We start from the raw sequence: 26,054 nt of genomic DNA on the forward strand, positions 1-26,054 counted from the left end.
AAACTGGATCTTAATGATGGAAATTGTTAGCTGCAGTTTTTAGGCTTATCATTGAGAATTTTAGCTAATTCAGACTCTGATGGATCAGAAATTAGTATTTTTGGTCTTGTTTTAACTATCTGTTGTATAACTCCCTGCCTGTGAGAGGGAAGGCAAAAGAACAAAGAGCTGCATTACAGTAATAGCCAGAGATAATGCAGCATTGTCTCTTCCCAGACTGCGGTTTCTGTGACCCAGCCGGCTGGATGTTATTTTAATAGCTGTGCATCCCACCCATACTTTTCTGTGGGCCCAGAAGCCAATCTGCTGTGACGCCTTGCAAGCTCGAAACTTATTCATGTTCAGGAATGGGAGGGTCAGGGCCACTGACACACACCGGTATCCTGCTGCCTATTATTTCCTGCCAGCGCTGGCATTGCACCAAGCACTAACATGACAGGTGGATGGAGTTCACAAGGAAATAATGTCATGGGCCAGTTTTCCAGGAAAGCTGTTAACTCGATTCACAAACCTGGGACCTTAGACTGAAGGGTAGCATGGCTGGGCCGAGCACTGGTGGCCTTTAAAAAAAAAAAAGGCTGTTAATTGTTTTACTGTATAAAGTGGCTCTGACTCTTGGAAATTAAACTGCAGTTTAGCTGCGGCCATGTGTCTATTTCACTAGAACCTGGGACGTTCTTTGTGAGTTTCAAAGAGCCCTATGCTTGATTGTAATGAATTCATCTAGCCAGGGTGGTTATTAAATGATGGTAGCACATTCAACATATTATGATGGAATGACTCTAGTGATTGGGGGTAGAGGGGCGGTTGGGAGATGGAACAGTGGAAAGGAGGGAGCAGATCTTATGCTGGTATAAATGGTAAAGCTTCATTAACTTCATTGGAGTTGAGCTGATTTACACCAGCTGGTGATCTGGCCCAATGTGTCTTATAAACAAGACTTTATCTTCCATAAACTGTTACATTTATTTTCTCCAGCTGGGCAATCTACATACACTTTTAAAGCTACGGTATCTTTCCATATTCTTACATACGGTGTAGATATTCTATATAAAATCAGAGCATCAATATAGTCCCTACAGAGCCATATTTTTAAGATGGTTTTATACAGTTTTGGGCTTTTACTGCACAAAGAACTGGAGCATGAACTGAATCAACAGATGAAAGGCGCTTTGTGAAACAGAAATGCAAATCTTCCCATAGGAAATCTTTAGATGCATTGGCTATCACCCTAGGATTTCAATTACCCTCACATGAGAGCGGTGATCAGTCCTCAGCTGTGTCAATAGTGATATTAATTTCTCAATAAGAGCCTAAATTCAAATCGATGCTGCAGTTTAAGCAGCAATCTCTGCCCTGTCTGTGTATTCTTATCTATAAAGGCTGGTCTGCACACAGGTCTACTGTCAGTTAGGGATGTGTATGCAGTGGTTGTGTAGCTGAGTTGGTCCAAAGATATTAGAGAGACAAGGTGGGTGAAGTAATATGTTTTATTGGACCAGCTTCTGTTGGGGAGAGAGACAAGCTTTCATGCTTACAAAATTCTTCAGGCCTGGGAAGTGTATTCTTGTCACAGCTAAATACAAGGTGGAACAAATAGTTGAGCATAAGTATTTAACACACATTTCAAAAGACAGTTCAAGATGAAGTAGCCAGTTAACATCTCTCCATTTAGGGGGAAAGGAAAGAAAGAAAAAAGTGAGATGGGATGTTTAGTGAATTATAGATTGTTGTAATAAACCATAAATCCAGTGTTTTTATTAAGACCACAGTTTTTAATGTCTGGCAAAGTTATGAACTTAAGCTCTCAGGCTTCTCTTTTGAAAGTTTTGTGCAGGTTTCCTTTGAGGATGAGGACTGATAAGTCAGATATAGAGTGATTGCTTTGTGAAAAGTGTTCACCCACAGGTAATATGGTGTTTTTGTCATTTATCATTTTTCTGCATGAGTTGACCCGAGAGCGTATTGATTGTCTCGTTTCACCCACACAGTTGTTGTTAGGGAATTTAGTGCATCGGGTGAGGTATGCCACATGTTGTGATAGGCATGTGTAGGACCCAGGGATCTTGAAATTTGAGTTGTGGTGGGTGTTGATCATCGTAGAAGTGAAGATATGTCTATACATTTTTCATCTGTCTGGTAGCGTCTGGTGTTGCTTTGAGTTGGTGTGTCCTGGTCTGTGGAGAGCTTGCTTCTGATGATGAGCTTAGAGAAGTTGAGGGGTTATTTAAAGGCCAGAAGAGGGGTGCAAGAATGATTTATTTCAGGATGTGGTCTCTATCAAGCATGGGCTGTAATCATAGGCGCTGACTCCGTGGGTGCTCTGGGGCTGGAGCACTCATGGGGAAAAATTGGTGGGTGCTGAGCACCAAACAGCAGCTCCTTGACCCAGCTCACCTTCGCCTCCACTCCACCGCCTCCTCCCCAAGCGCGTTGCTTCTCCCTCTAACTCCCAGCTCTTCTTGCCGTGAAACAACTGTTTTGCGGCAGCAAATGCTGGGAGGGAGGGAGTAGTAGGAGGAACATGGCTCACTTGGGGAAGAGGTAGGGCTGGGGTGGGGATCTGGGGAAGGAGTCCAATAGGGGCAGGGAGGGGGTGGAGTTGGGGCAGGCACTTTGGGGAAGGGGTTGGAATGGGAGCAGGGCAGGGGTGGAGTTGGGGTGTGCCCAGGACTGGCGCTAGGGTTTCTCACGCCCTAGGCACACGGCCATTTCGCCGCCCCCTGCGCTGATCCCGCAGCTCCAGTGGAGCTACCGCAGTCATTCCTGCGGAGGGTCCGTTGGTCCGTGGCTCTGGTGGAGCTGCCGCAGTCGTGCCTGCGGGCGGTCCGCCGGAGCCACACAAGCAGCCGACCGTCCGCAGGCATGACTGCAGCAGCTCCACCCGAGCTGCCTGCTGCCCCCCTGGCAAAATGCCACCCCTTGAATAATCCTGGTGCCCTAGGCAATTGCCTAGGCTGCCTAAATGGTAGCACTGGCCCTGGGTGTGCCAGGAGGGTGCGAGCACCCACCAGTGCTGGGAAAAAATTGTGCCTATGGCTGTAATTATACCCTGTAGGGGTTCCAGTATACCTACCTAATAGAACTGGAAGGGACCCTGAAAGGTCATCAGGTCCAGCCCCCTGCTCTCACTAGCACGACCAAGTACTGATTTTTTTCCCAGATCTCTAAGTAGCCCCCCTTCAAGGATTGAACTCACAACCCTGGGTTTAATAGGCCAATGCACAAACCACTGAGCTATCCCTTCCCCCTACTGTGAGATAGTAGGTGACAACTAGGGGTGTGTGGCTGGAGGGGAGTTTTATTTCCATATTGAAACAGGTCCTCTCAGGCTATTTGGGTGGCCCATTCTATGATGTGATCTACTTTTCTGGTGGAGTGTCCTTGTTTGGTGAAGGTGGTTTTGTGTATTAAAGTGTATGTCCTGGACTTTCTCCTCAGAGCATATTCTATGGTATCTGACTGCCTGGCTAGAGATAACAGATTTATTGGTGTGTTTGGGGTAGTCATTGGATCTGTGAAGGGAGGGGTGGTGATCCATAGATTTCTTGTATATAGTCCTCTGTAAGGTTCCATTGTTGAAGCTGATTGTGGTGTCCAGAAAGTTGATGATACTGTGGGAATGTTCTAGAGAGAGTTTAATAGATGGCAGTGGGTGCTGAAGTTGCAGTGGAAATCTGAGGTAGTTTAGGTCACCTGTTGAGAGGATGAAAATATCTTTGATGTATCTCAGGTACATCATTTGTTTCATGGTGCATTTGTCCACATTCAGGGATGTGATTGATTAATTTTTGCCAATATAGTTATACCTGTAAAGCCCTAGTGTGGATGCCGTTAAACTAGAATAAAGCGATCTTATGCCAGGGTAGTTTATTTCAGCTCCCAAACCAGAATAACCTATGGTATTATAAGCACTTTTATACCAGAGTAATTGCATCCACATAGGGGGGTGTGCTGCTTTATTTATGGCAATGCTGTTAAAGTGGCAAAGTCCTAAGATGATAAATCACCTGGAGTCTCCAGGCTATAACAGGCGTTATGTACAATAGCAATACAGGGTGTAGTTACAGACACAAATTCCTGTACTTAGATTTTTAAATTATTATTTAAGATCCTTATAGCGTTTGCCTAGTGCACCAGAGCAATTCCCCATTAGATAATTTTCTATCCATGTGAAGACAATTTTTTCTTGTGCGACGCTGCCAGAGCTTTCGGGAAGGGAGAGACAAGCAGTTGAGACAATGCAAATTTGCATTAACTCCAACACAACCTCACCCAAAACTGAAGTATCATTTGTTGCATTCAATGTCTTTTCATACAAGAAGGGAAGGCATTTTAACTGGAAAGTAATGTTGATCTCTGAGAGGGCTCCATCCTGAGTTCTGGATTTCTACTGAAAAACGCCAAGTGGATTCAGTGGAAATTGTTGAGTTTCAAATGGTTTTGATGTAAAACCATGGGAACTGCATGACTTTGGCATGACACCATACATCAAATCCTGATTAGCTCAAAGGCTCATGGACCTCAGCAATGTTTCTGTCACACATAGGCTGAGTTTTGTGTTTGCAGCTTCCTGGTTTGCGGGGGTTCACTTATTACAGATTTGGTTTCATCACAGAAGTTCAGATCTACTTGAATGTGGTATCCTCATTTTCTGGTATAGTGAAAGTAATAACACCACTGTGGTCTTCCCTAACCCTTGCCACAGAGGGCCCTCACAGCCCTTTGAGCAGCATCAGTTATTCGAGTATTGCAACTTGTAGTGGGTAGGTATCATCTTCATTTTACAGATGGGTAGCAAGCATAGAGGGAGGCTGAGGATAAGCTTTTCAAAAGTGGTCACATGCTTGTGTGCCTTTATCTTTGGGCGTGCAACGTGTGTTACTGACACATGTCTCAAACTGCCCCAGAACTGAGGCACCCAAAACTAACAGCCACTTTGTGGCAAAGGGTGGGCTAATCTCTAGGCCAATGGCACACAGCGTGTCCGTGATAAAACAGGGAACAGAACCTAGAACTTCCAGGCAACAGAAGGCAGCCTCGGACCAATCCCCTGATAAACTCTGTCTCACTTCTGAATGAGACCAGGCTAAGGGGCTTGTTTTTCCAGGGTATTATCATTTTGCTTGCCTAAAGTAAGGAGAAATAGGGAAGAATCCATTCCCTGTAATCATGCTCCAAAGCATTAGATACGCTTCCTCGTGCCAGATGCTGCTATGCACCTTCTCACACTGCCTGGGCGACTGCTGAGTTCTGTAGATGGAGCTGCGGTAGTCTCTCACACCGATACCTCTTCCAGCCTCAGTGTTTCTCTTCTGGGGGACACCTCTTTGGTATGAGAATCTATGCTGCACATGTACTGGTGCACATCAGAGGGATTGGTCCTCATCCGCTGAAGGTTGGAAATGCTGTCCACCATTGTCTCCCAAAAGGCTAAGGTCTAACTGCCCCTCTTAGCAATGCAGACACTGGCACAAGCAGCCTGCTCCCACCCTGCAGGTGCAGATCTCCCATTGACATCAGTGGGAATTACTCACACAGGAGAGAATAGAATAGGCAGTAGAGGTTTGCCAGGCTGATCGCAGAGGAAAATTCTGCCTCTGTATAAACTCCTATGGTCAATATGTGCCCTCACTTACCCCCATCCAGCCCCATTCATTTAAACATCATTTAATTTGGCCTTTTATGGTCTTGGGTCCTAGCCTAATTTGCATTTCTAATTTGCTTTCATCCCCTATGTGTCACATGCAATCTCACTCGTTGATAGTTTAGTGCCTCCAAGACAGAATCTATACCTTGAAAGAACTCTGCTGCCGAGGGTGAGATACATGGGTCCCTTCACGCACCAGTTCTATAACTGCGCTTTGCCAGATTTCAGTGCAAAAGCTGCTGAGTTACCCTAATGACCCATACTCCAGCTGAAGCCATTCCCTTCACTGAAGTCCATAAAAATCTGCTTTCAAAAAAGAGGCAGAAAAATTATTTTCTTTCCCAGGACACCCACTTGGCAGGCCTATTAGAGCTGTGTTTGACCAGGCTCCTCCAGCTGTGCTGATGTCAATCATTTTCTCATTTTTAACCAGGAAAGACACTTCTTGAATGCACCTGTTCAATTATTTAGCATGCTATGTGTTTCCTGTTAATTGTCACTCATGCAAAGGCTTTATATTGTAAGGGGACACCCTAATATTTTTTAATGACCTTAAGCAAAGTGATTGACATTGGACACCAGTGTCAGATGTTCTGGTGATGCAACATGTTCTCCCAGTAGCAGGAAAGCTTCCTGCCGTGATTAAGTTGGTGCTATGAAAGTGCTAAAATGTGTTGTCAGCTTTCCTCTGATGCAAGCAGTTTTATTATCGTGTCAAGTAACCACGGAGTGTAGCAACGCAAATACTGACTCCAAACATCCCCTCCCACATATACAGCCTGCTCTATTTAAAACACAACGTGCACTTCACAAGTCCCCAGATAAGTTAGGGAGTTTAGAAGCATAAGCCTTGCTGGGGAGGAGGGGAAGAAAGCACTCAAGTCACAGGGCCTGGGTGGTATCAAGCCATGATCACTCCCAGGCCAGAGAGAGCCTGGGGAGGGATTACCCTTACTGCACCTGTTCAACAGGTGTAGCCAGTGCTCCCATCTATGAAGCCATCCTGGCATGCAGGGAGATAGGGGTATGTGGGAAGGAATGCGATGATGCCAGGCCCTTGTGCAAATGCATTTGAGAGGGAAAGGCCTGCCTACAAACTCTTTCCTCTTTAGCAAGTAGATTGCGGCACTAGTTCAGTTACAGCCCAATGACTTCAATGTGATTTTAGCAGAATTTAGCCCATTATGTTGATTACAGTGAGCAGGGGCTGGGTGAGAAGGGTGGTCACCCTGGCCTCCAATGGCTAGGGGTGCCATTCTGTTGTGCTGCTTGGCTGCTGTCAGGCAGGGAGAGGGCACTGAAAACATTTTCTACCTTTGCCTTCAAAACACCTAGGGCCATCCCCGGTAGTGCCTCTGACCCTGTTGTTTCCCCATCCCAATATTTGCAATATCTGCCTTTGTCTTGACCTCCAGTCCTAGCTAACGTGGGGTTGTCATTTTCAAGCCCATTTCAGCCACTTGGGTCTCACAAAAAGAAATGAAAATTCTGCCCATTGAACTGTAAGTGCCTGATACTGTAGCCTGGCTTTCAGGCAAACAGAACTGCCATTAGCTTCAAGAGAAGATGTGGATCAGGGCTCTCACGTTGGTCCTCGATAGCATGAAAGATAAATACAGATGACTTTCTATCACTTGAGAATGTTTTGTTTTGCTTCCTTCTGGATCAACCCACCCAATTAACCAATGGAGCAAGACAGCCTTGGAAGATAAAGCATTTCAGAGCACAGAGCTGTGCCAGCAGGACAACTGCACCAGAAATGGGCTCTTGTTCCATCCAGTTTTGAACAGAAAATGATTTTGTGTAACCTGAGCCTGTAGTTGATGGCAGATCTTGCCAGCTATCGGTGATTAAGTTGCCAGTGTTTGCCTGCCATGAATAATGACCAAAAAATTGTTTGCAAGGCTACAGCCTGTAAAAATATTCTATTAACTCAGAAGGGAACAGCGTGCCAGATAAAAACTGACTGCAGAGTCTTTACTTACTGCTGCAAAAAACAGTATAGTCTTCAGTTACAATCCTGTTCTGCTTCAGTCTTTTCAGCAGTGCAAGCTTTTTTTAAAGCAGTAGATTGCACTTCTATCTCCTTTCTTGCAAAGGCATTGGATCTCGATGCACATTTAAGGTTAGAGGGCTGACCAAAGGAACTGTGTAAAAATGGTAACTTCTTAGTCAACAAATCTGCTCACTGTGTATAGTCAGTCAAATATGATGGAAGGAAGGGAGGGATAGCTCAGTGGTTTGAGCATTGGCCTACTAAACCCAAGATTATGAGTTCAATACTTGAGGGGGCCATTTGGGGATTGGTCCTGCTTTGAGCAGGTGGTTGGACAAGATGATCTCTTGAGGTCCCTTCCAACCTTAATAATCTATGATTTTCCTCATTTTTGAAAGCATTTAAGCTTGTGCATAAGTCCAACCCTATTCAGGACAGTATTTAAATGTGTGCTTAAATGCAGTACTGAATAGGGATGCTTTTCTAAATCAGGGACCTACCCTAACTTTACTAGATGTTGTCCATACAACTGTAAAATATAGAAACCTCTTTTTTCCCCTCTACATCTACATGCATCTGGAGAAATGCAAGATAATGTAAAAGGGTATTTTGTTTTAATTCTGAGCCCCACTGCACAGTATTAGGGACTGTGCCTTTAAGGACTGAGCATCCCAGACACAGTCTGGGCAGGATTGAGTGAAGCTCCTCTTGTGGACACCCAGTTGGAACCAGACACTGAATAAAGCAGAGCTCTTGCAAGCATCTTAAGCACTGAGTGACCATAGAATACCACGCATCGTGCAAACAGTCCCAGGTGCCGTGCTTGCTACTGTGAGTAGATCCAATGACACCGATGGATCTACTTGTGGTGATGAGCACTACACCTGGTATTGAGTATCTGCAGGATTGGACCCTATATATCAAAACAGAGTGGTAATTATGAGACTGATCCTGCATATATTTATGTACATGAGTAACATGTGAGTAACCCCATCAACGTCATAGTATAAATACTATTGCTGACATACATAAGTCTTTGTAGGACTGAGCCTTATAATTTTGATGTAGCTCCATCTTCACTGGAGATGTAAATAAGGAAAACTCCTCAGATCATGCATAGGCTTTGTAAGTATAGAGGACACAGGGCACTCTGTGTTCAAAATTATTAGCACAACTATTGCTCTACAAAGGGATGTTGTGAAAAGAAGATCGTAAAGCTCCGGGATCGAAGCTGAAAGGACAAGCTGTCCCAATAACAATGAAAAATGCTAGACTTTCTAAAGATCTAGCAGCACTGAATGTTTATTATTTAAAATGAAATGTACATTTAATCCTTTTTTATCAAAATCAAAGTGCTAAATCCGACCACTTTAATTTACAAAAAACTCAATTTAAGCTATAATCATACCTCGTTATTTATGTTGGACAAATATAATTACAAATACCTACATACCTCTATTCAATAGTAAAACAAGTTTAATATTACTGGTTTTTTTTTTTTAAAAAGTACCACTCATAACACATAGGAACAAACCAAAATGACCTGCCATCCTCACATCAGCTTATTGAGCAATCACAGTTGGTTTTTTTTCCTGTTTGTTTTTCCCTAGAACAACCTAAGTCAAAGGCAATCTAGCCACAAGGTTGTTTTTTTTTGTCATCTGTTCAAATGCTACAACTCCTCCCTTGGTCAGACCTCACAGTGCGTATTATTTTTAAGCAGGTTTCTGGCACATCAGATCAGGTTAAGTTATTTTCTTGATTGTTCACTGGGCTCCCTTTCCAATAGTATCTGAGTGTTAACTGCAGTCGAAAGAATAAGTCATGACACTTTTTTTCTGTGAAGAAAAAAAAAAATCCACCTTTTTTCCCCCCTCTGTCTTGGAAGAAACATCACTGTCTGTAAGTCTGTGAAAAGACAGATACTAACAATTCCAAAGATGCTCCTAGAGTCTCTCAATCCAACCCATTTTCATTCCAATCCAGTCAAAAACTTCCTGCGGTCTGACTTATCAATAAATAGTCAAATTGACTTACAAGGGAGCTCTCGTCTGTTCGTGGTTTTCCTGGTAGTCTCTAACCAAATAAGCTTCTCTGATTCGCCACAAGCGCTGTCTGACTCTCCCGCCTTTTGGCTTTCTTGTGCTGTTGCCTGATTTTCCAGCACAAGGCACTAGAAGCCAGCAAGAGGAGTCCAGATGACAAGAGGACCAGTCCAAACACTGAGATGATTGAGCCGTGGGAATTGAAGCTGTAAGCCACAGCGGTGACCACCACTCCAGCTATAAGAATGACCACACCAAAGGGGATAGTGCAACGGTAACAGGACAGCTCCGCTCCTCCGGTTGCTGCAGTCAGCTGGCACTCACTGACCAAGGGGACAGTGGTTACCACGCAGTCATTGTTATTGCTCTTCTCCATCGTTACAGGTTCAGGATGCTTTGGAGCTCCCAGCATCTCTTTAATGGGCTCGTCTGTCATCTTGTGCTTCTGGACTTGCTAGGCAAATTCTTAGGCTAGACCAGGTTCTGCTGAATATGCCTTACACTGTGGAAAGAAGATGCAAGCATTCAGCTGATAAGTCTAACTATTACGCACATTTATGGTACACAGAAAGGTCCCAGTCCGGATCAGGGCCCAGTTGTGCTAGAGGCTGCTTTGATCGTGCAAAGATTTATGTCTGGGCTTAACTTTCAGCATGAGTGTATTTCCTGTTGATTGCAGTGGACTGGAGTTGATTTGAAATGGGGCTACTCCCAGGCCTGAAGTTAAGCACATGCATAAGTCTTTGAAGGAACTGAGCCACAGAGCTAGACAAATGCTTGCCCTGAAGGGTCTCGGGCCAAATCTTGTCGTCAGCTACTTCTGTACAACCTAATGTCAATGAGCTGGTGCAAAATAGGTGTGACTTCTTAGACTTCAGTGGAATTGCACCTGCTTATGTTACGGAATTTGGCACAGTGAGTTTGCTTGTGTGAGAGAGCAGAATTTGGCTAGTCTCGTCACATTTTTAATATATAGGCATTGCTCATCACTATGGCATCTACATTTAGGCCCCGATCCTGGAAAGACTCAAGCACCCATTTAACTCAAAGCTTCTGAATAGTCCCACTGATTTCAATGAGGCTAGTCACCTACTTAAAATTAGGTACATTAGTAAGTCTTGAAGGCTTGGGGCTTTAAAAGAAGGGGGAGGGTCTGATGCATTTTCACCCAAAGTACATGAAGTACAGTTTAAAATAAAATAAAAATATAAACTAGCAAACAGTAATATAACAGCTTGATCCTGGGAGATAATTGTTATAAAAATAAAAAAAGCAATCAGCTCTTCCTTCTATTATTTTATTTATACATATAAATAAAACCAGGAAGCTTTTTACAATAATAAGTCTCATCTCCATTAATTGTTTATAAGTTATTAGATTCCACATCCTTTGTACTTCTGAGTCTTTCTTCTCAATTCATAAATAGCACATCACTGACTCTAGATCACCGGATATCACCCGTCAGTAGAGAATATGTCAAATAAGCAATACTACGTATTTATTTAGTTTCATAACAGTGTTGCAACTTCCATAACTGTACTTAACTTGCATTGCTCCTGAGAGATTGCATGGGTATTGCCTCTTGGAATCATTTTATTACAGCTTCTTTGAAAGCACATCATGACAAGCATAAAAAAGGGCCAGATTCTGCCCTCTTTACTCACACTGAGTAATAACTGAGTAGCCCCATTGAGCTAAGAAAGATTTTGCAGAATCAGGGCCTAGATGCAGACAGGAAGTCAGTAAACAGTGATACCATGTATCAATTTTTAATGGGAATTGGACATCCAAATCCCTAGGCGTCACTGAAAATCTCAACCTAAATATATCTACAGTATAAATGCACAGTTTTGATCAAACCTATTGTGACAGTTCTAGTATCGATTTCAATTTCCTGCCTTGGGTTGGAAGATAAAAGTTTGAAGCTGTCCATGAAATGAATGACTAATTCAGAGAATAAACTTTTCATTCGATAGATCAAATATTTTACTTTTTGGTTCATTTAAAAAAAAAAAGTTACTTCTTTCTTTTAGGCTCTGCCACAGACGACAAGTAGAACTGCTTGTGTGAGTAACATTCAGTGCATGTGTAAACTGGAACATGCTCAGGGCCTTATAAATATTTAAACACATCTGAGATTTTCAAAAGAAAATAAGGGAATTAAGTGCCCAAATGGGATTTGAGCACTTAACTCCTACAGGCTCAGTTGAAAATCCTGGGCTGTGGGCTCTCTGGAGCAGAAACTGCCCTTGATTTATATCTGCATGAGACCTAGCACAACAAGGCTCTCAGCTCCGCCATAGACACTATGACCATGCAGTAACGTGCAGGGTACCCAGCACTGTGGAATCCAAGTGCTGGGAAATAACAATGGCTGCTTTATTTTAAATGATTCCAACTCTCCCCTTTCATCCAGATTCTCTCAACACCCAGCCCCCAAATCCCTGCTTGTTTTGTCTATTTGGGTACATCTACACTATGGGATTATTCTGATTTTACATAAACCGGTTTTATAAAACAGATTGTATAAAGTCGAGTGCACGCGGCCGCACTAAGCACATTAATTCGGTGGTGTGCGTCCATGGTCCAAGGCTAGCATCGATTTCCAGAGTGTTGCACTGTGGGTAGCTATTCCATAGCTATCCCGTAGTTCCCACAGTCTCCCCTGCCCCTGAGAATTCTGGGTTGAGAGCCCAGTGGCTGATGGGCCAAAAATCATTGTCACGGGTGGTTCTGGGTAAATGTCATCAGTCATTCCTTCCTCCGGGAAAGCAACGGCAGACAATCATTTTGCGCCCTTTTTCCCTGGATTGCCCTAGCTGATGCTATAGCACGGCAACCATGGAGCCCGTTCAGCTTTTTTTTTTTTTTTTTTTTTTTAAACTACAGTCACCGTATGTGTACCAGATGCCACGGACAGAGGCGATACTCCAGCGCTACACAGCAGCATTCATTTGCTTTTGCATGATAGCAGAGATGGTTACCAGTTGTCCTGTACCATCTGCTGCCAGTGTAATTTGGCAATGAGATGACGGTTATCTGTTCTTCTGTACTGTCTGCTGCTATCATGGATCTGCCCCTGGCTGAGATCGGCAGGGGCGCAAAGGCAAAACTGGGAATGACTCCCCAAGTCAATCCCTCCTTTATGGTTTCTAAAAATAGAGTCAGTCCTGCCTAGACTATGGGGCAAGTGTACTAGAGAAGCAGTGTATCAGAGAGCACAGCTGCTCCGTATCAGATCCCGCAGAAATGATGGGCTACATGCCATTCACAAGGGGTGCCCCTGCAACAACCCCACCTGTTGCTTCCCTCCTCCTCCCCCAACCTTCCTGGGCTACCGTGGCAGTGTCCCCCCCATTTGTGTCATGAAGTTATAAAGAATGCAGGAATAAGAAACAGTAACTTGTTAGTGAGATAAAATGAGAGGGAGGCAGCCTCCCGGTGCTATGACAGTCCAGGCAGGACATTAAGCGGTGCGGGGGAGAGGAGCCCAGCATGCTGCTGCTATGATAGTCCAGGTAGGACAGAATCTTTTCTTTACACAGGAAAGGGAGGGGGCTGATGGAGCTCAGCCCCCAGTTGCTATGATGAAGACGCTTACCAGCCGTTCTGTACCATCTACTGGGAATGACCGAGAATCATTCCTATTTTCACCCAGGCGCCCCCAGCCAGGCTCACCTGAAGCCAGCTAGGAGCACTCACGGGTTGATAGGAAGGATGGTTACCAGTCCTACTGCACCATCTGCCACTGGTGACGGGAGAGGAGCGGATACTGCTCTTCACTGCTGCAGCATCGCGTCTATCAGCAGCATTCAGTAGACATAGGGTGACATTGAAAGAAGTCAAGAAATGATTTCTTTCCCTTTTCTTTCACGTGTGTGTGTGGGGGAGAGTAAATTGACGAGCTATTCCCTGAACCACGCCGGACAATGTGTTTGAACCTACAGGCATTGGGAGCTCAGCCAAGAATGCAAATACTTTTCAGAGACTGCTGGGGACTGTGGGATAGCTGGAGTCCTCAGTACCCCCTCCCTCCCTCCATGAGCGTCCATTCGAGTCTCTGGCTTTCCGTTACGCTTGTCACGCAGCACTGTGTAGCCTGTAGATTTTTTTTTCAAACGCTTTGGCATTTCGTCTTCTGTAACGGAGCTTTGATAGAACAGATCTGTTTCCCCATACAGCGATCAGATCCAGTATCTCCCATACGGTCCATGCTGGAGCTCTTTTTGGATTTGGGACTGCATTGCCACCCGTGCTGATTAGAGCTCCACGCTGGGCAAACAGGAAATGAAAATCAAAATTTCGTGGGGCTTTTCCTGTTTACCTGGCCACTGCATCTGAGTTGAGATTGCTGTCCAGAGTGGTCACAGTGGTGCACTGTGGGATACCGCCCAGAGGCCAATACCGTCGATTTGCGGCCACACTAACCCTAATCCGATATGGTAATACCGATTTTACCGCTACTCCTCTCGTCGGGGAAGAGTATAGAAACTGATTTAAAGAGCCCTTTATATCGATATAAAGGGCCTCGTAGTGTGGACGGGTACAGCATTAAATCGGTTTAACGCTGCTAAAATCGGTTTAAACGCGTAGTGTAGACCAAGCCTTTGACAGCTCAGATTTCTCACCCCGAGGCTGGGTCTGTCCCCTATTGGCATTGAACAATAAGCTGTCTCTCAAGTTAAGGATTATTTAGAGAAAGGGGTTTGCACTGAACGTTTCTAAAAACCTGCAAATGCGCTTGTATCGGGGTGGGCTCGTTCTAGGCCCTAATCTTGCCATTTCAATACATCGAACCTGGGATTGTCAAAGGGATTTAAGTTCCCACTGAATTTCAAACTCCCTTAGGCTTCTTTGAAAACTCCAGCCAAAAGCTGTTATGGCTACTAAACTGCCCAATTGACCACTACAGCAATCCTTAATGGGACATACTTTGGCTGCGTCTACACTTGCAGCAAAGGGGTGTGCTTCCCAGCTCCCATAGACACACTCATGCTAGCTCTCATTGAGAGAGTGCGCCAAAAATAGTGTAGCCACAGTAGCATGGGCAGCAGAGACACGGGCTAGCAGCCTCCCAGTGACAAACCTGTTTGGACCCCATGGCTAGGTACGTGAGGCTGCCGCTCACTGGTGATCATGCTACTGCGGCTACATACTATTCACAGTGCACTAGCTAGATGGGAGCTAGCACATACCTCCACCTCACAATCACACCCCCAGCTTCAAGCAAAGAAGTAGCCTTAGAGGACTCCAGACATTGCGATAAATCTGGAGTTAAAGCGTGCTCCAATTAATAATGAATTGCATGGCATGTACGCAGGCATTTGCAGACCGTAAGTACCCTGGGTACACATGCCCCTTCTTTGTTTAATGAACATATAGTTTCAGGCCCTACACCTGTCCCTGTGCGCCCCCTGTTAGTTTTGGTGGGTTAACAATCAGATTCGCCTGTTTCAATTACAATGTGTCTTCTTTCCTGAGCCCATGTGGCAAAACACTGCAGGGCAGAAGATTGTGCATGTAGTGGGCTGATCCCCATTGACATTCACGGACCTCCACACAGCCTTTCTGTAAAAGCAGCAAAGAATCCTGTGGCACCTTATAGACTAACAGACGTTTTGGAGCATGAGCTTTCGTGGGTGAATATGCATCTGACATGCATCTGACGAAGTGGGTATTCACCCACAAAAGCTCATGCTCCAAAACGTCTGTTAGTCTATAAGGTGCCACAGGATTCTTTGCTGCTTTTACAGATCCAGACTAACACAGCTACCCCTCTGATACTTGACAGTCTTTCTGGCCATTCAGGTGCATCTGACTAGATAACATCAGGGACTGTCAAAGGAGGCCATCGGAGTTTGGTGCACGCATCCAATTTGCTTGGAAGGACAAGCTAAAGGAATGGAGAAACACCCACTTTTCCCTTGAATCTTGCTGTTATAATTCTTAGGTCAGAGGTTCTCAAACTGGGGGTCAGGACCGCTGGGGAGTCGCGAGCTGTCAACCTCCACCCGAAACCCCACTCTGCTTCCAGCATTTATAATGGTGTTATAAATTAAAAACTCTGTATATATTTAAGGGGGGAGGGTCATCGCACTCAGAGGCTTGCTATGTGAAAGGGTTCACCAATACAAAAGTTTGAGAACCACTGTCTTAGGAGTTACTAAAAATTGCCAGCAAAAAGTCCTGGGTCTGATCCCCTATTGCTCTACCCTGTGAGCCGTGACTTACACCCATGTAAAGATGTGAAATGCTACTGAGTCAGAATGGTGCCAGTGTATATTCAATATGTACCCTTGTAAGTCACTACAGCAGGGGTTGGCAACTTACTGCATGCGTCCCAAAAACGGCACGCAAGCCAATTTTTAATGGCACGCTGGAGCCTGCCGGGACTCCAGCATGCCACTAAAAATCCTGCCCAGCCTGGCGCGCTCTCCTCTGCCCTCCACTTCCCCCGCCGGGGCCGGGAGCAGAAGCATAGCCATGCGCACGGGGTGGGCAAATAGCACAGCAAGCTGCCGGCCCCTCTCCCGCCTTCTCTCCTTCCCTGGAGCCATGCCGCCGCGTGCAGCGCTCTGGGGGTTGGGGCTGTGCGCTCCCCAGGGCAGAGTTTGGCTCCGCAGGGAGGCAGACACGCTCCCCGCTCAACCGGAGGGGCAGGGCTGTGTGCTCCCGTGGAGCAGCGTATCTAGCTCTGTGTGGAGCCTCATGGTAAGGGGCCCAGGGCTGGGGGCAGTTAGAAGACAGGGAGCAGGGTGGGTTGGATGGGGCATGGGAGTCCCGGGTTTGTGAGGGGGCAGGGGGTGAATAGGGGTCAGGGCATTCAGGGGACTGGGAGCAAGGAGGGTCTGGGGGGGAGGTCTCTGAAGGGGGTGGTCAGGGGACAAGGAGCTGTGGGGGGTTGTATGAGTTGGGAGTTCTGGGGGGGGCTGTCAGGAGGCAGGGGTGTGGAAAGGGGTTGGGGCAGGCAGGGAGTGGGGAGGGGTTGGGAGTTCTGGGGGTCCTGTCAGGGGGTGGGGAGTGGTTGGATAGGCATGGGAGTCCCGGGGGTCTGGCTGGGGACAGGGGTGTGGATAAGGGTCGGGGCAGTCAGGGGACAGGTAGGAGATAGAGTCCAGTCTGGGGATAAGGAACAGGGAGGCTTAGATAGAGGGTTGGGTCCCAGGAGGGGGTAGTCAGGGGACAAGAAGCAGTGGGGTTGAGAGTTTTTAGGGGAGCAGTCACCCAGCACTCTTCCCTGAGCCCTGACCCCCCCCCACACACACCCCACACCCTCTGCCCTGAGCACCGCACCCCCCCAGGCCCCTGCCCTGAGCCCTGTACCTCCCTCATACATACCCAGCCCTCTGCTTGATTCCTTCATCCCTCCTCCCACCCGCAACCCTAGCCCTGATTCTGGCACCCCCACCTCTGCCCTGACACCTACACCCCCCCACATACCCAGCCCCCAGCCTTCTGAGTCCTGGCCGCCAGCCCCATACAGCCCGCTGCTGGTCTGGGGTTCTGGCTGACAGACCCTTGCCAGCCGGGGTCCCGGCCGCAGGCCCCGTTCAGCCCGCTGCCGGCCTAGGTGAACAGAACCCCAGACCAGCAGTGGGCTGAGCGGACCGGCAACGTAAGATCAACATTTTAATTTCATTTTAAATGAAGCTTCTTAAAACATTTTGAAAACTCTGTTATATAATATATAGACATAGAGAGAGACCTAAAAATGTTAAAATGTATTCCCAGCACGTGAAACCTTAAATTAGAGAGAATAAATGAAGATTTGGCACACCGCTTCTGAAAGGTTGCCGACCCATGCACTATAGGAGGGGCGGGGCAATGGAGAACACAACTCAGAATGCTGTTTTTTAGCTTTGCTAGTGGGTTAAAACCTTTGTGTTATTTTAACTCCATTTCTCTCGTCTTAAACTTCCCAGACATTATAAAAAGACATTATTTACCACATCTCCCACAATAATGATTTAGCACATTTGGACTTTATCCATAGCTCACTGACAACAGCAGGGAAGTTCCCATTCACTTAAACAAGTTTATTATGGGCCTGATCAAAAAGCCTGTTGATTTTCCAAAACATTCATTGTACCTCTCCTTTAGATGTCTGTTGCTGACTACCTAGAGTCCCTGTCCCTCTGCTTCCACCAGTCTGTTATGTACGTTCCTAATAAGCATTGTATCACCCTAGTGTATAGTCTCAAACTTCACAAAGTTAGGACAAATATATGCATACTAAAAATATTATGGGAAGAAGCTAACTTGCCTGCCAGTAAGCAATCTGTGTCAAATAACAAAAATGAACAACATGAAACATAAAATTCTCCTAAAAAAAAGGACCAAAATCACCTACAGCCTGACCCTGACCCCATCCAACTCTTTGGCAAAACTCCCATTTGACTTCAAAGGGGAAGGATACATCTCTACATTAGAGTGTAACTGCACAAATATTCATTTACAAAAATATGCTAAGCCACCTTGAGTTACTGGAAAGAAAGAAAGAAACTCTTCCAAATACATGTAGTAAATGTACACACTCCTGGAAAAGCAAGGGCCAGATCCTCAGCCTGTATAAAGTGATGAAGATCAAGTGAAATCAGTTCTGATTGCCATCACCTGGGCAACATGGTTATAAAGTAGGAACTTCTAGGAAGGGCACACTAACAATACCAACAGGATTACGCCATTTAGTTTGCTTTTAGTGAATACACGTTTCTTTGTATTCAGTTTTTTTCCAAGCAGCTATTTTTACTTGGGCAAAGGTGTTACAGTAGTTATTCTATAGGTAAAGCTATAGCAGGGGTAGAGGAATGTTTTACTTTAGTATTCAGTAATAAATGTAAGATGAGATTTACTTAAAAGAGCTGAAACAAGATCCAGCTGTGTGCACCTACCATGTCCATCTGAAATCCATCACAGCAAATCACTTGGTAAATGGCTGGGATGGGGGGGCAGGGGAGTTGGTTTTAAAAAGCCTCCTCTGTCAATCTGAGGCAAAAGTCAAGCAGCAGAAAGAGCAGCTCCAGGCTTTGAGGTGTTAGTTGTTGCTGGATTGGATGTGATATGGCTCTAGCATGGAGGTTTCCTACAAAAAAAGAGTTTGGGTAAAATCAGCCCTTCAGAACAAAGCTCCTGCAAGGAAATAAGGGTCTGCTCTACACTGGCTTCTGACAGGCTGGGGGACTTTCCACCTCCCTCACCCTGCTCTTGAGTGCCTATTTCCTTGGCAGCAGCAGCCTCTTGCTTTTGACCTGCTGTTTTTCCTCTGACAGTGTGCCACCTTCATTGATGAGCATTGGAACCCAGGACATCCTCATCCATTAAAGCATCTGGCAAAGGAGCTTGAGGGGAGATGGAGTAGAATCTTATTTGGTTGAAACTCTACTGCCCAATGTAACCCTTAACCCCTCATCCTCAGGAGATGTGGGTTCTAGGCTCAGCTTTTCTGCTGAGTGACTTGGGTATGTCACTTCACCGCTCAGTGCCTCTGTTTCCCTACATGTAAACTGTGGATAATGATACTGATCCCCCCGCCCCTTTGTAAAGTGCTTTAAGATCTACTGATAGTGTCCTGCTATTATATAGCTTTATTACACTAAAACATCCCTTTTTATCCAGCCGAACTGAAGCCTGTGGCCCAGTCTGATATACACTGTTCCACTGTATTTAATATCAGGCTGTCTCTCTTTTTTGACTTTTTTAAATAAGATTTCTAAGGGCTCAGAACCTGGAGCAGTTCAGGGGTACAGTTTTGAGAGAGGCAGAGTGATGGAAACTTATCAATGGCAGTAACAGCTGTGAGATCACCAGGCAGCTGGGTTACCTCACGAAACGGCAAAGATTTACGTTACTAGGCTTATTCACCATTGCTTGTGTGTGTGTGTGTGTGTGTGTGTGTGTGAGTGAGAGAAGGTGGTAAATTGTTAAGATCATTTTAACTCTGCAGTGGGGCCTTTGAGGATGGCAATAAATACTTGGAATAATAAAACTGAAGTTTTTTTAAATAGCCCATAAATGCAGTGTGCATTTACACAAATAACTTCTGTTATTCTCCAGATTCTCAACGTAATATGCCCATGAATACAGTATCTAAAATACATATAGCTGATCACTGACATAAATAAGATCTCCTTTCTTATCCTCTTGAATAAGTTGTTGTGCCTGATGCCTAACAAAGTTACTAGCTGAACTTTAGATACACCCCCCCCCCCGAAACCTTTAATTAGTTATAGCAGGGGTAGGCAATCTATGGCATAGGTGCCGAAGGCGGCACACGAGCTGATTTTCAGTGGCACTCACTGCTGGGGTCCTGGCCACCTGTCTGGGTGGGGGGCTCTGCATTTTAATTTAATTTTAAATGAAGTTCTTAAACATTTTAAAAACCTTATTTACTTTACATACAACAATAGTTTAGTTCTATATTACAGACTTAGAGAAAGAGACCATCTAAGAATGTTAAAATGTGTTACCAGCACACGAAACCTTTACTTAGAGTGAATAAATGAAGATTCGGCACACCACTTCTGAAAGGTTGCCGACCCCTGACTTATAGCATAGTCCTGCTGCAGGAAAAAGAAGGGAATATGCTGAATTATCTTCAAGTACACAGTAGGTAGTTATTTAAAAAAAAAGTTTTTGCCATCCACTGTATTCATTTTATGAGGAAATCTATTCAAAAACCTCTAACTAAGACGTTTGTGCTAAACAAACCACTGTGTCTGCGACATGCTTAGAAATAGATATGCTGGTCTGTGAGTGATCTGCATTTACCCTTGAATATGTTGCAGCGAAATAGCAGTGCCTGCCACAAAACTGAATCCACATAGCAAACTTATTTCTCCCCTCCAATCAAAGTAGAAAAGTTGAGATATGAAATCTCTAAATCAAGTCTCATGTTCAAACTCTGAAAGGTTCCAATGTGATGCTTTCTCAGGAGGTCAGCTCCATGTCAAATACCATTGGAGAAGTGCAAATAGATAGTGTGCGCCAGCTGCCACAGCCTTTGCACCTTTTTGCTTTTTATGCAATAGTGGAGGAAGGTGATTAAGACTTTTGCATAGATGTTTTGGGCCTGATTGTTGTCCTGCACCTTCGGTAGTTCTTTGTAGGCACTTTGCACTTACTCACAGGAGTAAGCCTGTAGGATCAGGATAAAAAAAAACGTAGCAGAGGTACATGAAATATATATGCAGGCTGCATCCTCGTGTGGATGGGGTGCTGATATTGGTTGCTACACAAAATTCCTGCATGCCAGAATTACAAAACGTTTATTGCACTTTTTCATTTCTCAGCCATAATCTTGGGAGGGTGGGGGAAGAATCTGCACTGTATACGATTTAGTCATTGAAAAATTGTCAGGAGGGAGACTTTACAATATGCCATGCACCCCTAAGGCACTGTAAACTAATAACATTCATGTCTAGAGTCAAATATAAGAGAGGCGGCATGACCAGGCACAGAAAGGTTTACACTTGCTGTAATACACTCCACTGTTAGAGAAAAGAAGCAACTCTCTCCAAGTACAGGAGTGTTGGTACCAGGAATTCATACAACACCTTAAAGTTAAGAATTACATGCACTACACGCTGTACCTTTATGGGGAAAGGTCCTCCTGAACGTAACAAGGATTAAAGCAACAGACACTGAATAGGGTTCTTTAGCAATTACAACTGCAGGATTTATTAGGGACCGAAATCCCTTCTTTGGTTCACTCCCCTCCATCCCGTGTTTGACCCACCCCATGGAACGTTACAACAGGTAGCCGAGTTCTCTGCTAACCGCAGCAGAAGGGATCAAACCCACCTCTCCCAAGGGGAGCAGGGTCAATTACAGCCGGGCGGACTGTTTGTTCCGCTACCCTCCGAACCGCTGTGCCCAAATCCCGGTACCTGGCTGCAGGCCAGTGACCGCTAAGCAGCACAGCGGAGATCCGCATCCCTCGCCATTCCCTTTAGACCCAGAAAATCCCGCTCAACATCGCCGCAGTTCTGGGTCCCGTTCCGCCACGCGCACATGCTGTGCGGCTCCCTCTGCTCCAGAAACTCGCCCGAGCCGACCGCCGGCTGCAGCGACAAGCCCCTGCGCGCTGCCCAGCGGGCTTGAACTTTGGGCACGTGGGTGCCCGGGCTGCCCGAGCCCGGAGCCTGGGCGCGCCGCTTACCTTCGCCTCGGCCGGAGTGGAAGTGGGGCCGCCAGCCCCTTGCACCGCGCACACAGCAGCCGGGGGGCGCACATCGCAGCGCAAGGGAGTGTGAGCAAAGTGCTGAGCCAGGCTGGAAGACCGTTAGGGACCGGGGGAAAGTCGCTGCTAGGAAGGGCTGAGCCGGTTGGGAGCAGGCGGGCCGGAGTTGGAAAAGCTGCTTGCTCGGTTCCCCTGTGGCTTCCTTCTCTCCGCTGGGCAGGAGGGGAGCAGGCTTGGCCGTCCAGCCCCCAGCTCCCCCAGGCCTGAGCAAACCTGCCCCTGCGGAGCTCCCAGACTGGCCCTTGGGTGCTAGGGGAATAGAAATAACAATAACAACACTCCCTCCTCATCCACCCTCCCCAACACAGAATCCCCCTTTCGGGTCCTCTGAAATGCTCTCAGAGCCCATGGTGATGGGCGCTGTCTATTAACCTAGATACCACAAGCCTGGGGAAACAGGTGCATTTTACAGCAGCGCCTGATGTCTGACAAACCCAGAGGGTGACACAATCAAATCACCCTGCCCCCCCCCTCTTGTATGAAGGTTAATTAAAATGTGGTGTAAGCTCTGATCCTGCAATGTGCTCCAAGTGGCAGGATTGCTGAGCCCTGCAGACTTCAAGGGAGGGGGGGTCTACTCAAGTGAAGTTCATGGCAGGATCAGTGTCTTGTGGTTTTTTAAAAGCTCTGCCGGAGCAAAGTGCGCTTTGAAATCCAGAGGGGCTCCTAACTGGCTGAAAAATAAGGTTGAAAGGAATGCGGCTTGCGTCAGATTTAGAACTATGTTTTTAATGCAACAAAGTTTGAGGGTGTTTCTCAATCTTATTTAAAAACATTTAAAAGGAATGTCTAGGCTTCAATCTATCAGTTAATATAATATCAATAAGTTAGTTGTTTTTAATATTGTGGTTTCCTTTGTTTACCTTAGATATAAGCAGGAATGTTTGCCTTAAATGTTGGGGGAAGGGTCTGTTTGGTTTTTGTGGTTAAGTTTACCCACAGCTTACATTTAAAAGGCACTATTTAATCAATGCTTGATAGACCAGCAATGCACCAGATGCATTTAAGCAGCCTCTGTTACTGAGAATGTTCATGTACTTTTGAGACCCCTTTCTGGGGTGAAATCCTGGTCCCAGTGAAGTCAATGGAAATCTTGCCAAATCTAATTTTTCTGGGGCCAGGATTTCACCCTCTTCCTGTTGTGTTAACTTTTTTCTGATGATGAAGATGCAGTCCCTTAAGTTATCCCACCATGAGTTCTGTCTCCTTCAGTCAAAGTCAGGCCAGAGGTGTTCTGGAGAATTGCCACTACTTTGTACAAGAAGTCTGCTATTTTCACCTTTTGTCTAGCATTCCTTTCTGATGCTTATGTTTGCAGCACCTTTCATCTGCCCCAAAAGACAGGCCAGCTCCCTCAGAAGGGAATCTAATGTAAGTGGAGCTCAGTGTAAGAGACCTGGGGCATATTTCACCCTAATATTTTAGGCCAATGCTTTAATAGCCCCTGTATGAATATACCACAAAGCAATGGTAGCTCTACCTAACTTTGTCACTGGTAGAATGCCTGATGACATGACTGCATGACAGTCACTGGAGTCCTTGACAGACCTCAGGACCCCTGTCCTCTTCTCCAGATCTCAGCTATTTCATCCTGAAAACTCCTCTCATCCGAGGTGTCCCTCTTTAGCAGGGCTGTCTGGTGTGAGCAAGATTCCCCCTGTAGCTTCTCCTCCCACTGACAAGGGGCTACTTGGGTTGAGCAGCCCAGAAACCCAATAGATACTTGGGTTGAGCAGGCAACCAAGGCTGCTTCCTCTTCCTCCATCCGCTTCTCCCAGCTTACTATGGCAATGAGTTAGAGACGGGGGAGAAGGAGACCATAGGCACTGGTTGCCCCACACACTCTCATCACCCCCTTTGCTCATCATAGGGAGGGCTGATGGGAGTTCCATATGCATATCTGGTAAAGAGAATTAACACTTGAGGAGGGAACAACAGTAGATGGAGATGAGTGGAGAAACAGGATGCAGAGATTTGGAGAAGGAGACAGAGCAGAGAGAACTACAGGGCTGGCAAAGGACTGCAGTGGGAGGGGACCAGTGAAGGAGGGGAAAGAAAGACCAGGTGACAGGCAGAGAAAGAGAGACAATGGCAGAGAATAAAAAGTGACAGGAGAGACTGAGACAGAGAGAAAAAGGAAGAAACACTGTAGGGAAATATAAAGGAAAGGTAGTTTTGTGGCTAATCTAAAGGAATTGGTGCCAGAACTCCTGGTATCTATTCCTGACTCTGCCTTGGGTAAGTTACTTCACCTTTCTGTGCCTCAGTTTCCCTACCAGTGAAATATTGTAATGGTGCCTCCCATAAGGCTTTATGGGATATACTTATGAATGTATATATGACATAACTAGAATATTTTTATGCTACATATGCCATGTGACATATCTCTGTAAAGGTTATGATCTACTGAATCTATTAATCTTTGTACGTATGTATCATTTTTGTACTTAAAGTTAGGAATATTGGCTGTATACTTGCTTGATTTCTGTTGAGAAAGGAATGTGCAAATTAAATGCCCAATCAAGAACCATTTAGGCCAACAATGAACTCAAAGATGCCAATCCAATCAGAGTTTTCCCAGGAATGTGGCTTGGCTGGTAAGAAACTCAGTCATGCATGGACATGTGACTTGCCCACATGACTCCAAAACTCCATCTTGGAGCTGGACTTTGCATAGGAGAGAGGATGGAGTCTCCCCCTGTCCCCCCCCCAAGAGAAAGTCAGTTCAAGCCTGTAGGAGACCCCTGCATTTTGACTTCAGCTGGCTAAAGAGAAAGCCTCTCCACCCCAAAGAATACCTGAAAGAAACTGGAACAAAGGACAGTGACTGCAGGGGTGTGAGTGATTGCTGGACCCAGACTATAAGGAGACTAGTCTGTAAAAGGAAGCTGCATGAGGTTTTTAACTGTATTCAGTTTCTTAGACTTGTGTGTTCTATTTTATTTTACTTGGTAATTCACTTTGTTCTGTCTGTTACTACTTGGAACCACTTAGATCCTACTTTCTGTATTTAATAAAATCATTTTTTACTTCTTAATTACCTCAGAGTATGTATTAATACCTGGGGGGAGGAAGGGCAAACAGCTGTGTATATCTCTCTATCAGTGTTATAGAGGGTGAACAATGTATGAGTTTACCCTGTGTAAGCTTTATAGAGGGTAAAATGGATTTATCTGGGGTTTGGACCCCATTGGGAGTTGGACATCTGAGTGTTAAAGACAGGAACACTTCTGTAAATTGCTTTCAGTTAAGCCTACAGCTGTTAGGGGGTGTGGTTCAGACCTGGGTCTGAGTTTGCAGCAGGTTAGGGGGTCTGGCTCAATCCAGGCAGAGCACTGAGGTCCTAAGCTGTCAGGGCAGGAATTCAGGGGCAGAAGTAGTCTTGGCACATCAGCTGGCAGCCCCAACGGGGTTTCTGTGATCCAACCCATCACAGATACTTACCAACCTCACTGATCTTTGGATAGAAGTTATTATGTAAATGCCGGGTGCAACCATTCCTATATTATAATTATTAGACAAGGGGAGACCAGCTGAATCAGAAAAACCTAATCACAGCTGTGAACAGGTCACTGGAGGAAGGAGTTAGGCTCCCATTCTGGTAGCTAGGGGTCCTGTGGAGCCACACAGACAGCAGACTGAATTCTTCATGGACAACTTCTCTCCACACTATTCCAGCCTGACTTCAGCCTAGGCTGTCTCTGAAGTGGCTAAGAGGAAACTAGGGGATTAGAAATGAAATGGCTGGGAAATGACAAGCCCCTGTCTGGTCTACCTTTGCACTTACACAGCTGCTTTGGGGAGGTGCAGTCTGCTGTTGCTGGAACAACAGGCGAGGAAACATCATGCACAAGTGTTTGAAGTCCTCCCAGTGTAAACTCTCATGGGCTTTTGAAAAAGCAGAGGGAGGTACCCCTAAACTGAGCAATGCTGTTTCTCCACTTGTTAAATGATGCACTTGCAATGCTTTGTGGCTGCCTTTGAGATTCTGACTGCATATTAACAGCCTCCCAGGCTCTGGGTCACAGCAAAGCAGGAAGTGATTCATTTATCTAGCAAAGTATGACCATTATGGGCTCCATATTCAATCACCTCTTCTTCCCTTTTCCCCACCCCCTGCTGCTT

The 26,054-nt window shown here is 45.7% G+C and overlaps 2 protein-coding genes across 7 annotated transcripts in view; one reads left to right on the plus strand and one right to left on the minus strand.

Annotated features, from left to right (window-relative positions):
• The window catches only part of PCTP (phosphatidylcholine transfer protein), a 97,108-nt gene that overhangs the window by 34,588 nt on the left and 36,466 nt on the right, over nt 1–26,054 (plus strand). The window lies entirely within an intron of this gene.
• On the minus strand, nt 1,485–24,923 carry TMEM100 (transmembrane protein 100). Of its 6 annotated transcripts, none has more exons than XM_050920154.1 (3): nt 21,849–24,923; nt 9,684–10,193; nt 1,485–3,696 (listed from the first exon to the last, which is right to left on the minus strand). In XM_050920154.1, exon 2 carries the CDS (start codon nt 10,125–10,127, stop codon nt 9,723–9,725), a length of 405 nt encoding a protein of 134 aa, XP_050776111.1. In that variant the 5' UTR covers nt 10,128–10,193; nt 21,849–24,923; the 3' UTR covers nt 1,485–3,696; nt 9,684–9,722. The 6 variants fall into 6 exon arrangements, with proteins under 6 accessions (XP_050776111.1, XP_050776108.1, XP_050776110.1 ...); XM_050920151.1 differs by lacking the exon at nt 1,485–3,696 and adding an exon at nt 18,583–18,773 and having other exon boundaries at nt 8,803–10,193; XM_050920153.1 differs by lacking the exons at nt 1,485–3,696; nt 21,849–24,923 and adding exons at nt 18,583–18,773; nt 21,577–21,836 and having other exon boundaries at nt 8,803–10,193.

This window comes from Gopherus flavomarginatus, chromosome 12, assembly GCF_025201925.1.
Source record: "Gopherus flavomarginatus isolate rGopFla2 chromosome 12, rGopFla2.mat.asm, whole genome shotgun sequence".
NCBI lineage: Eukaryota > Metazoa > Chordata > Testudines > Testudinidae > Gopherus > Gopherus flavomarginatus.